Source organism: Micropterus dolomieu, linkage group LG22, assembly GCF_021292245.1.
Source record: "Micropterus dolomieu isolate WLL.071019.BEF.003 ecotype Adirondacks linkage group LG22, ASM2129224v1, whole genome shotgun sequence".
NCBI classification, from domain to species: Eukaryota; Metazoa; Chordata; class Actinopteri; order Centrarchiformes; family Centrarchidae; genus Micropterus; species Micropterus dolomieu.
Genome location: NC_060171.1, coordinates 4,122,504 through 4,136,098, shown reverse-complemented (window position 1 = coordinate 4,136,098; position 13,595 = coordinate 4,122,504). Strand labels below are relative to the sequence as shown.

Here is a 13,595-nt window from a genome sequence, read left to right as displayed (position 1 = left end):
TACAGAGATAACTGGATATTAGGTTTGGTTTCTTGCCCAAGAAGACTCCAACAGATATGTACACATAACCCGCGACCTGCGACAGTTTAAGGCTGGAGTCTGTGAGAATAAGGCTGACCTGACGCTGCATTCCTGCCACCGAGACTACAGCTCAGTTATCAGCTGCAGTAAAGTCTTTTAGCTTAAGCATCACATCGGGAACCCGCAGAAGAGAAGAGGAGAAAAAATTAAACGACAGCAGGAAAAAAAAATTAAGAAAAGGAGAATGTTGAAGAGGTTGAGCAGAGGATTGTGGAACTATCACAGCATTGCCCTGATCCTCCTTACGCCAGTGCTGCTGCTTCCTCTTCCTCTTGTCATTGGGACAAAGGTGAGTTTCCTTTACACGCTGACAACCAAACCAGTGCAAAGAGCAGCAATAATTATATTTTTTTAAAAACCCCATCTAAGTTGAAGATTATAATTCAAAGTAAACTGAACTGAAGAGATGAAATAACTTTACTGCTCTGGAAGACAATAAAATAGCTTGTTATTTTTAACAGTGATTCCCGCTTTGGTAACAATGATAACACTGAGCTCATCGGTTTGATCTCAGTGTTTTCATCTATGTTCACTGCACACACACATACTGCAGTATCATCTCTGCCCACTGCCTGTCAGAGGTGTGGGAGAAGCTGTGTAGCATTTTTCCTTTTCTCGTTAAAGCTGCACTAATTTTTACAGCACATTTACTTAATGGTTCAGTCTTTCTCAGTGTTTCCAGCAGATATAAACTCTGATAAATCCACTGTACACTACAAGTTTTTGTGTTGTTTTTCCACTCGGCTTATTTTTTACATGCACATTGAAAGTGTGCTTTAAAACAAGTGGATGGAAACCTACTTAGACAAAGTTAGAGTATGGCTGGTGAAGAAAGTGGAGCAGCTAAAGATATTTTTTTCTCAGGAGTTGGTGAAGACCAAACCAGAGCTAAAAAGGAGAGTGAAAACTGTGCTCACACAGTAGGCTACTATTCAATCTCAAGCCACGACCTGAGTGCTCACACCGTACACATAAAGAGAAAATAACTGAGACAGCCTGACAACCAAACAGCCAACCAAAAATTCGTGCCTTAACCTTAACACGCAGTTGTGTGTGTTCTCTGGATGCGAACTTTTTATGGTAACTTTTTACAATCATACCTGACAGATAAATGCAGCAGCGTCCGTGTGTTTTGTCCCCGCAGGAGGCAGAATGTGCCTTTGTATTGCTGCTAATGGCGACGTACTGGATGACAGAGGTGATTCCTCTGTCCATAACAGCCATGCTCCCCGCCCTCCTCTTCCCCATGTTTGGCATCATGAAGTCCTCGGACGTGAGTCAACTTTTAAAAGAGTTTTATGTTTTCATGAAGTTGCTGTTCTAAATCCCTCCTCAAGAGTTATTAAACTAATGAAGACTAACAAAGAAATGCATGATTAACCTACAGTCTGGCTGTATTGCATATTTGAAAACTATGTAAAATGTTCGGTGCCATAACTTTCCCATCTCTGTCCCATCACACCTATTTTAACCCTGATGCTATCTTTGATAATGAGAAACACATTGGTTGAATACTGTAGGATTAGTCTAAGCACTATTAAATTAGAAATATTTGAATAAATCCATAAAATATCCAAATCTTGCTCATTTTGTATGCTTTTGTAATTTGTTTATTTATTTACTTATTTTCTTCTTTGTTGTGTTGTATGAGTTGGATTTCAGTCACAGGGCAACAAGCAAAATAAATTTACATTAGAAACTGGGCTAAAATTGTAACTTTTTCTCCCTTTATTACTCTTTACTTGTACAGTATTACTCTCTTATTACACCCTCTCTGTTTCTCCTCCAGGTGGCAAAGGAGTACTTTAAAGACTTCCATTTCTTGCTGGTGGGCGTCCTCTGCCTCGCCACGTCCATCGAGCACTGGGGTCTCCATCGCAGAATCGCCTTGAAGCTCGTCACCATGGTGGGAGTCAACCCTGCGTGGTGAGCTCCGCCCTTCTCTACCACAGAATTCAGATTTTAGTTTCATACAGGTCGGTATGTGTCAGCGGACGAGATGCAGTCTCCCAGGTGGTTACTGGAGGTTAGAAGTGACGCTTCAGAGATGCAGATAAATGTGTTTTTAGATGTTCCTGCTGTGACCACCGTGGTGTCGTCTCCAGGTTGATGTTGGGTTTCATGTCCGGCTGTGCGTTACTCTCCATGTGGGTCCAAAACACTTCGGCTGTTACCATGGTGATGCCCATCGTGGAGGCTGTACTCCAGCAGATCCTGAAGGCCAAAGAGGGGGCGTGTGTCGGCGAAGACAACCCTAACCTGCAGCTGGATGGTACCTGGATTTAATTTTTATTCTGTTCAACACACAGTATGTCAACAAGATCTAACTGAGATTATTTCCATCTTTATTTTAATTTTTTTACTTAAGACTAGGTATCCAATCTCAGAACGGAAATGTGATGAACGCATCATTAGATTCAAGTGTTTACTAATCACATTATTACTCATTGAAGTCATAGTTTAACCATTTTCACACTAAACAAAGTTACTGTATAGCTGTTTAGACAATATCTAACATTTAATAACTTCCATCCATCCATCGTCAACCGCTTATCCTGCGTACAGGGTTGCGGAGATTTAATAACTTTAGCTTCTTTAAATTAAAAGTATTAAAAGTTTTTTGTAGTTCAACGATTTTCCTCACGTAAGGTATTGAGAAAGGGTACATCACTCTGATAAGGCACCTTTTATAAAGGCTTCGTAGGTTGAAATTAATGGCTTTATTAATTTTTTTAAAATAATTTAATAAAGTTATAAACCAAATAATAGCACCTGGCAACCTAAAATGTTTTCTTATTTATGACTTATGACTAATCTAAAAAGCATTAAATTATTTATTTATAAAGCGTTTGACTAGCAAACATTTTAAGAAGAGTACCTTACAAGAAAGTGGTAAAGTTATTAGTATTAAGTGTTGAAACTCAGGTATCACATTGGCTCTAGTGTCAAAATATTTCAAAGGATACCCTACTATTACAACAAGTACACACAACAAGTACTAGAATTTTAACCATATACTTTTGCGGTTGAATGATTAGTTATGTAATTTCTTTTCCAATGAGTAATCTGTAATGAGTATTAAATGTTTTAACATGACCAACACTAACACACAAAGCTATGGTTAGTGTTCAGGCAACTAATTCCATTGAAACACAAAGGTTACTCTTTAAATTAAGCAGAGATAATAAGAAATGCATTTGAACCACATTTAAAAACACTTCACTTTAACCAAATAATAAGAAAGAAAGAAAGATACAGAAAAGAAAAGAAAAACAGATACAGTGCATTAATATGTCTCAAATGCAACAAAGGAAATATAATTGCAGTAACAAATTGCCAAAAAACAACATTCTGAGAGACGTAACAGTTGACAAACAACATTCGTCAGTGAACACGAGCACAAATGTAACATAAAGTTTTTGACTGCCATAAAAAAATACCTCTTAGAATAGACACATAAGAACGAAGAGAAGTTAACCAGGCTGTTATTTTTGCAGAAACTGACGACCAATACGAAAAGATCAAAGAAATTGTGAGGTAAGTGAAGGATTATGTTTTTGTGATGTTCACTGTTGCTCATTGATCACTTCACAAACACTGCTGTGATGTTCTGTTGCCTTCACTGCCCCTATGAGTCCTGGGTGGTTGGAGTGTTCTAGGTTCTTGTCACTGGAGAACATGCAGTATATATATACACTATATCTGTCTTTCAGTGACAAGAAGCATCCAGATGGTTCTGAAGAGAGCTACACTTGTGTTCAGATACAGACGGTGTCGCAGCCTGTTCCAGCTCAGGTACAAACATCTGTTTTACTGTTACCAGTACTGATACTGCTGATTCTGCAACTGACAAGTACTACTACATATTTGACTTCCACTGCTTGCTTCAACTCTTAGTACAACTATGGCTACTGTTAGTTTTGTTACTGCCATTACTATACACTATTACTTCTGCTGATTCTGCCACTGCTACCGCTACGTATTTTACCACTGTTACCGATACAAGCGCTACTATTGTTGGTACTGCTTACTACTACTGTTTCTGATACTGCTACTTATACTGGTAGCCTGCTGTACTACCACTGCTACTGCAGTGCTACTGCTGCTACAAATGCTGCTAAGCCACTCGAATGATACTACTAATCCTAATACAGCTGCTGTTCTTTCTACTACTGGTACTACTGTTAATTTAACTTGTAACTCTGCAGCTGCTCTTTCACTACTACTGCACTGCTGACGTTACAACCGCTATATCTACTACTAATACCAGTATCTGCTACTGTTATTGCTACTTATTTTACTGCAATTACTACTACTGCTGTTGCTGTTACTGCTGAGTCTGCAACTGTTTCACTACAATGCTCTGCTACTGCTGCCTGCACTACTGACCCTAGCATCACCTCCACTACTGTTTAAAGAAATCAGTAACCCAATTAAGATCCTACTATTGCTACTAATGCTACTAATCCTATTACTACCACTTTTACTACTTTTGACACAACTACGCCTACAACTTCTGTGATTTGTACTTCTGCTACTTCTACTGCAACTACCAGTACTATTACAACTAATGCTGTGTAATTCCTCCCTTGGTATTGTCCTGCAGGATTCTGGGTGTCAGCCTGAAGCGCCCAGCAGGTGTAAACAGGACCTAATGATGTGTAAAGCCATGTGCATTGGTATTGCCTACTCCTCCAACATCGGGGGTATCACCACGTTGCCCGGCACATCACCCAACCTCATTTTCTCTGAATACCTCCACCAGTAAGTGATGTACCAGATATGCTCAGTATGTATGAGACAGAGAAAGGAGACAAAGCATAAAATCCTGTGAAGACATTTGAATCAACACTGAAAATGAATGAAAAATAATTCAATCTGTGTAAAGTTTGGTGTGGATTTAAATTTCTCCATTGAAGGATGTTTAATTCACTCTGCTGGACCTCAAACACTTTCTTTGAATTCAGGATTTACCCGGACTGCAATGCCATTAACTTCGGCAACTGGCTCATGTTGTGCCTGCCCATCAGTGTTATCATGCTGGTGCTGACATGGATATGGCTATACTGGCTCTTCATTGGCTCAGAGTGAGTGTCAACACACCATCTGCTCTGTTAATCACCAACTATCTGTGTTTCTCTTCCAACTAACCTGCTGTCTGGTTCTTAACCAGTTCCTACCTCTTTTTATTTCCCTCCACATGATCAGCTTTATCTTGAGGGGTTTTTCCCTTTTTGCCTCATGTCCATTGTTTCATTACTATTATCACAGTTTCCCTTTCCCATTTGTATAAATTATATTTTATTGTTATGAAGATGCAGTGTGGTCCAAGGCCACAATGATGAATTATTTATTTTCATCATTTATCTTTTTGTACATGTCAAAGAACGTCAGAGAGATGATATAACTAAAGCTGCCCCAACTTTTCCTAGTCGACTAGTAGTCATCAGTTAAAGCCATTAGTCAACTAGTCCTCACACGTTGTTGATATTAATTTAATTAGCCTACTTAAATATATTTTTTGTAGGCCTCAGAAAATGGTTTGAGTTTAAGGGTGAGAAGAATGTTATAAACTAAACTCTGTAGGCTACTACATTACAGAGAAATACAAAACTATTATAATGAGCATTAAAATATACATTTTAAAAGAGGCACCAAGCATGCCGCCTAGTGACGATGTGGTGGTAGATTCTGAATGTGTAGGACACATCATTTTGTCAATTAATTTCAACGCAGTATAACATTGTGCAAGTTGTTCCAACTTCACAAGAACAAATAATTTGCAGACTTATCCACACCGCTAACTGAGCTAACTGAGCTAACTGAGGCTAAAGGTGTAACAATCCTCAGTTGCTTTGTCCCTAACGACAAGGCAAAGCTCCCAAGTTGAATTTTTGTTTTTTCTGCGACTAACTAACTGATGCAAACTTGGTCGACTAAGACTCTTCTCATTGGTTTAGTGCGTATAGTGCAGCCTTAGATATAACTCAGCAGCTGGGTTGCTTCCAAACTTTAAACAAGGTATTAAACAGGTTTAAGTGTTCTTGTTGGTTCAGTCCTTCCAAAACCTTTGAAACTCAGATTTCTGATTAACCAGTAGATTTAATCTTCTGTAATTAAGCTAACATTAGCAATAGCTAACATTGCAAGAATAAAATAACAACAAAGACAGTGAATATGTGAATAACTCAGTTTGGCTTTGATACATGTTTTGTTATAATCTCAGGACTCCATGATACCTGCTTTCATTTCAACACAACCTGAGGCTGAGGCATGATGTGTAATGCTAATGTTAGCATTAGCAATGTGATGGTGTCAGACAGGTTAATAATGAGCGGCGCGGACCTCTGCACATGTTCAGTAATCTTTTCATTAGCCAGTCAGCGCCGTGCGCTCTCAGTGTGCTTTTAGCCAATCAAAGTCAATCATTTAGTTCACTGTGTGCATCTCTCTGTCGCCCATCAATAATGTACTGGAACCTGAATATGTGCACTGAACACACACTTTTCACACACACACAGCTTCAGCTTCCTGTGGCGTTGCAAAGGAGAGCAGTCTGAAAAAGAGAAAGCAGCCAAAAAAGTGATAGAAGACGAGTACAGGTCGCTGGGACCCATGAGGTGATCATTTGTTCATTTACTCATTCATTCATTTATTCAGCTATACCATACGTTCAATCATTTATTAATTATAATGTGTAGCTTAATTGATTAATTCATTCTTACTGTCATTTTATATGTTCATACATTCATCCATTTACACATTCATTTATTCAGTTATATGTCCGTTGATTCAATCTGTCAAAAGTTCATTTAGTAATTTACACAGTTTTATGTTTGTTCATTCAATCTGTCATATTTTCATTCAGTCCCTTAATCCATTTAGTCATTACTTCATTCGTTTAGTTTTGTGTCCATCCATCCATCCATTCATTCATTTATGAGTCCATTAAGTAATTAATTCATACATTCATTCAGTTATGTGTTCATTCATTGATTCTTTATTTCATTTATTTGTTCATTCATTTTCATTTATTAATCAATCATCTTCTCACATTTATTCTCTTATTTAGTTATTAATCCATGCACTCATTTCCTTTTTTAATGTACATGTCTGCTCTTTCATTACCAACTCATTCATTCACTCCCTCTCCTTTTTTCCCTTCCTCCAGTTCACAGGAGATCGTCACTGGGGTGGTTTTCCTGGTGATGGTGTTGTTGTGGTTGACCAGATCTCCAGGTTTCATGCCCGGCTGGGCTTCTCTCTTCCCTCAGTGAGCATTCCTTTTATTTTTTAGTTTCACTCAGTCCCACACGCACCGTCCTCGTGCCGCAGATACTCATAATAACAAATGTGGATTCATCCGCCGCTGAGAATGTTCCCCAACAAATGCTCCTGTTTGAGTAACGTTTGCTAATAACTACAGCTGTTTTAGTAGATTACTAAGCCTTTTAATAAATGAAACTTGTTAGCTGTTGTATTTATATTTTACATCTTCAGTGGGAACCAATGGACTTGGGATTGAGAACGACAGAGTAGGGGAGTCACAAAGTGAACAGATGGACTAACACACTGTTGGTTTTAGACTTTTTGTTAAATTTATTTAAACAAACAACTAGAATAACCTGATCCCTGAGTGTGTTATCTGTTAGAATTATGTGATTAATGTAATGTAACTGCTGTAACCAGACAGTGTCATCATCTCGAATACAATCAAATATTTATAAGCTATAACACTTCTCAGTTGATCAGTCTTTTCTGTTCTTGTCTTGAACAGTCACAAAGGCTACATCACTGATGCCACCGTGGCTCTGCTGCTGGGCCTCCTATTATTTATCATACCTGCCTACGGACCCTCCAGAAAATATGGTAAATACACAAAACATTATGATTTAGCTGTGATTAATAGGTTCATATTAACATCAGATAACCAGATGGAGAATGTTGCCATGTACTTACTCAATACTGAAGTACCATTTTAAGGTATTTTAACTAATTCAGAGGAAAATATACTTTTCACTCCACTACAGCTGTGTGTTATGTCTGATTTTACCTTCACTTGATAATAATAATATAGTCAAGAATGTTCTGAACGTGTTTTTGAACTGCTGTCCAGTTGTTAACCTGTGTGTTGGGCAGCTTCCGTAATTTCTGGAAAGATGTGAGCAGGATATTTTTGCTCTCTCTCCATCCAGAGCCCATGATCTCCTGGAAGGAGTTCCAAGCCGCCATGCCGTGGAAAGTGGTGCTGCTGGTGGGTGGAGGCTTTGCACTCGCTGAAGGGGCAAAGGTAAGCTGCGTCTGTCTGTGTGATGTGTACCCTTCCTCATATTGCTAACTAGGACATTTAACTGGATTCTTGAGTTTGCCTAAGAAGCAAGAAAAACATCTTCCTGAAAAAAATGTGTTCAGTCTTTCAAAAGGAGGCTTTAAAGCAGTTTTTTAGAGTCTGAGACTGCGGGAAAAAGGTGTCCCCTCAAACCCTGTTAGTTTGCTTGCTTAGTTTACACTCAACAATTGAGCCAAGATAACCTAATATTACTTCTTCTTCTTCTTTTACATAACTTCAGAATACACCAAATACTTTGAATACTGAAAGTGGGAAAAATAGTAAACTTCCCCCAAACTACTGCACCATTGAAGTATTTCTTTAACAAAAACACACACATGTAGGCTATTCTATGTGATCTCCTATTGATAAATAATGTAAGATTTTTTTCACTTCCATCCTCCCCTGAAACTGTTTGCAGCCCCCCTGGGGAGGCCCTCTGCTTTAAAGGAATATTTTTCTCTATCCTTTTGTAAAAACAACCTAGCTGCACCTCTAAAGCTCACTAATTAAAACGTTACATTCCTTTTGTTTAATCCATAAAAATGTAAAAGCAGCACATTGTGGTTTTACAGGGGATTATGTGGCAGACTGTTTCTTGGTTGGCAGCCTTTACTTCCTATATAACCCCCCCCCCCCCCCTGTAAAACCACAACGTGCAGTTTGTACACGTTTTACACAAGACATTAACTATGTTAACCGGTGAGTGCTGGTAGGACTTTGTTTTGGTTGAACAGAGCCATGCTAGTTGTTTCCCCCTGTTTCTAGTGTTTGTGGTAAGCTAATGTAGTCATCTCCTGGCTGTGAGACAGACATGAGAGTGGGATCACTCTTCTCTCATCTAACTCTTGGAAAGAAAGATAATTAACATTTTTCCCATTCCCTTAAGATACGAATTTTAAATTACCATCATGTCATGAGAAGACAAGTATGTCATAAGTGATGTAGATATTTTTGTCATAGGAATTTGCTATAAAATCACAAGGTAGCCCAGAGGCATCATTACATAACAGGATGAAACAGAAGAGTAAGATCAGCATCCTTGAAGCTTTAAACAATCTCACCTCAGGCTCCATTGAGTTGCTCTTCTGGAGCTTTCGATCACATCACACAGTCATCAGCAGAAAGAGTTTGCGTAGTTATAATGAAACATTTCTTTCTGAGCACTTTAAGGACTTCTCCGTGTGAGCTTAACATTATCTACTGAGGAGACATAAAATAACACATTTGAGATGAGACATAATCAAAGTCATTTTATAAAATAAACACCCCAGAGGAAAGATAACAAAGATAACAAAAGACATAAAAGATTACAGCACAAGTTTATTTAAATGGCAGTCTGTAAGACTTTTAAAAACACTTGATGGCAGGTTTTACCACAACCTGCCATCAAGTGTTTTTAAAAGTCTTACATCGCCTTTAAAATTTGGCTAAGATAACCTTGGTAAAGATCTGCACTCTGATATGACTTAGGAATGCAAGGAACTTTAATGTAACCTGCCTCCTTGAACGCACCATGCACATTTTCAGTCTCATCGCAGCATGACAACGTCTCTGCAAAGGGATTTATAGTAGAAATGAACTCAAAGCAGGACATCAGAAAATAGTCTGGGATGATAAGTAACTTGTAGTTAAAGGGTCGGTTCATTCAAATCACAAAAAAATGCAAGTTGTGTCTAGCCACATTATCAAAAGGGTGCTTCTACTAAATACTGAGCAAAGGGTCTGAATACTTATGACCATGTGATATTTCAGTTTTTCTTTTTTAATAAATTTGCAAAAATTTCTACATTTCTGTTTTTTTCTGTCAAGATGGGGTGCTGAGTGTACATTACTGAGAAATAAAATGAACTTTTTTGATTTTTGGAAAATGGCTGCAATGAAACAAAGAGTGAAAAATTTAAAGGGGTCTGAATACTTTCCGTACCCACTGTATATCTTGAACTGACCCTTTAATCGTCTAAAACAAGGCATAAACATGTATTAAAATGGTTCAGAACCTGCTTGCTGATTCGTCAATCGTGATGATGATGTGTGTGTGTTTGCAGGAGTCGGGCCTGTCTTTGTGGGTGGCCGAGTTGCTGACACCTCTGGGTGATCTGCCAGTCTTGGCCACGATCACAATCGCCTGCATCATCGTCACCACAGTAACAGAGGTGGCCAGCAACGCCGCCACCATCACCATCTTCCTCCCCATCCTCTCTCCTCTGGTAGGTTCACAGTGTCTAATGCAGTGTTTTTGGTTTTGGTTTTTTAGGAGATTTTATTGTCACAAAATCATCTGCTGAAAGACCTTTTTCAGCCTTGACGTTGAATATTTGAATGACTGAAATATATGTTCTGGTCTGCAGGAAATACACAAACAATTAGGATAAAAAAAAGAAGCAACCAAAAAAACACAATTACTTACCAACAAAAGATTAAAGCCTACTATGCCTAACATTCTTACAAAACACAACATATCTAAGTTAACATCAGACTTCTCCCAAACTAATCATTTTGTATTATAAACCCATAGATTATTTGAAAATGTTTTCTGTTCCTCACTAGATCATCCGTTTAAGTGAAATTATGGTTTCTTTACAGTAATACTAACTCTTTGCCACAAACTAAGTACTAACACAAATGTGCAAAAATGACGGAATTATAACCAAAATGTACAGAAACTATTTTGACCAAACACTCAGCAGTGTGGCAGAAATGGTGATTTTATCTACCAGTTAATATGGGGGCTTCTGTTGTCCACAGCTGCTTAATACTGTATGAAAACCTCCTTCAGTTCATTAAACCGTGTTTCATGTTCTGATTTGTTTATTATTTAATAAATTTTTCTTTAAATGCATTATGTAGCAAAAGCTGTTGTATCAATTACGGTGTGATCATGTCAGCATTTATGGTGTGAGATAAAGTAGAAATACGGAACAACTGTGAAAATAAGTCCAGGACTTTATCCTCAAAAAGTTTAATATGTTGTATTTTAGAATTTAAAAATAAACCTTATTAGGCTAGCTTGTGTTAGTCCTTTCTCATTTTTTTTTAGGAATGAGGAATTAATGGGAGATAAACAGTGTTCAAACTATTGTGCATCAAAGACAGACGGACGGACGATGACAATCACACTTTGATCACTGTTGTTAAATGACAAAGCTGTTACACGTGATAATTATTTCAAGGTTACAAGGCATTTATTTATCATTTTACAACACAGGGTTGTGTAATGAGATTACGTTTTAATTCCCTTTATGCTATTCACAAAAAACAAACACTAAAAGTTAGATAGAGTAGATGGATGAATAAATAACAAGTCTTATTACTAAAACTATGTTACAGAGTGCTGAAGATGAATTAAGTATTTCAGAATTAAGACAGAGACTTCTGTTTGTGTGATCCGTCTTTCTTCAGGCGGAGGCTATCCACGTCAACCCGCTGTACGTCCTGATCCCCACCACCCTGTGCACATCCTTCTCCTTCCTGCTTCCAGTGTCCAACCCGCCCAACGCCGTCGTATTCGCCTACGGACACATCAGCATCATGGACATGGTGAGTCCTGTGGTACAAACACAGAAACAAACAGAAAGCAGTTTTTATAATTAACTCCTTCGCGATACTACACTGATACCCACAAATAACCTCCATGTCTGATTGCTGCTGCAGGTGAAGGCGGGGATTGGCGTCAATGTGATCGGCGTACTCTCCGTCATGTTGGCTGTGGCGACATGGGGAGTTCCTTTATTCTCTCTGCATACATACCCTGACTGGGCACCAATCCTCCCCGGGTTCAACGCCACAACACCCTGATGATGGGCCCCCAGGCTTGGATCTCACTGTGAGGCTCAGGTACCTCCAAGAGCCTCTTAAGGGGGCTCCAAGGAGGCTCTTAGAAGGAATAGGTTAATGTGTTTTTATTCACTGAATCCTGAGAGAATGTATTTATTGTTCTTTAGTTGTTTTACTGACCCCCCTCTATAGCGCATTCACACATTTAGGAACCCTTGTTGTAAGACTGGTTCTCCAGGTTGTATATAACTTCTAGGCTACTGTATGTTTTGTCCTTTCTCTGTACATGTTGCTGTTTCAAAACACTGTGATTAAAGAATAAGTCTGGTATTATTCTTCAGTTGTCTTGCTGTCAACACATCCCATAAGCAGACCCAAACCAACAAGGAACTGATCCGACTAACAAGTATTGTATCTAAAACGTGATACATCTTCTTTCTCTGTGCCGTAGAGTGCCACCGTTGTCCAAAAACTATTTGCATCACAATTAAAATCACAATTATCCGTTATTATCATGAACATACACAGTTTATTTTTACTGAATTACCACATACAATGTCCTGTGGAAACTGGAAAACTCATCAGAGCGCTAAATGTGGATTAATCCGCCGCTGGAAATAGGTCCCAAAAATGCAGCCTGTTTGTTTGCTAAAAACTACAGTGAACAGCTGTTTTAGGAAAATGGGAGGATGAAATGAAACCAAATAAAGTAATTTGCTGACAAACTGATAACTCTTAAACATGTTAGATTTTATATTGATATGTATATTTATTATAGAAAATCTTTTTAGTTATTTTTGTTTCTTTGTGTTGATACTGATGTTGTATCTTTGTTGTTGTTTCTAGAGCTGTAAATTTGGAAAAAACGTCTTCATAGTGTCTGCGATGTAGTTCTGTTCATACGCTGCACCCGCACTCTATACTGCAGTATAACTGCTGGGGTGTTGTGTGAGTAGAAGCTGCAAATCAAAATCAAACAAGACTGAAAAATCTTGAAACTGGAAGAAACTGAGAATAAAACGTCAGTAATTAAAAACATGAAGCTGTTGTAATGTTCTGTACACACACACACACACACACACACACACACACACACACACACACACACACACACACACACACACACACACACACATATACACGTAATGCATTCACTAGCCCCTTTCTATAACCATCACAACTACATGCCTAACCCTAACCTTAACCCAGTTGTAACCTTAACCCTTCAGAAAGCATCTCTACCTTCTACCTGTGGGGACAAAAATTGAGGTCCCCACAGTTAGAGACTGCTTTTTAAGACACAAGTCTCCATCGATTAGTCCCAGTCCCCAATGGGATATAAAGACATGAAACACACACAGGTTGTGTGTCTTTTTCCATATATATATATATATATATATATATGTGT

At 38.4% G+C, this 13,595-nt stretch overlaps 1 protein-coding gene across 1 annotated transcript; it reads left to right on the top strand.

Annotated features, from left to right (window-relative positions):
* Nucleotides 1-259: 259 nt before the first annotated feature.
* Nucleotides 260-12,515, top strand: slc13a1 (solute carrier family 13 member 1). The gene is made up of 15 exons (XM_046037731.1): nucleotides 260-370; nucleotides 1,226-1,354; nucleotides 1,871-2,007; nucleotides 2,187-2,353; nucleotides 3,579-3,618; nucleotides 3,795-3,876; nucleotides 4,688-4,845; nucleotides 5,049-5,168; nucleotides 6,603-6,701; nucleotides 7,253-7,354; nucleotides 7,859-7,950; nucleotides 8,277-8,371; nucleotides 10,459-10,620; nucleotides 11,813-11,950; nucleotides 12,065-12,515. The coding sequence occupies exons 1-15, from the start codon at nucleotides 266-268 to the stop codon at nucleotides 12,206-12,208; spliced, it is 1,770 nt and encodes a 589-aa protein (XP_045893687.1). The 5' UTR covers nucleotides 260-265; the 3' UTR covers nucleotides 12,209-12,515.
* Nucleotides 12,516-13,595: the final 1,080 nt, after the last annotated feature.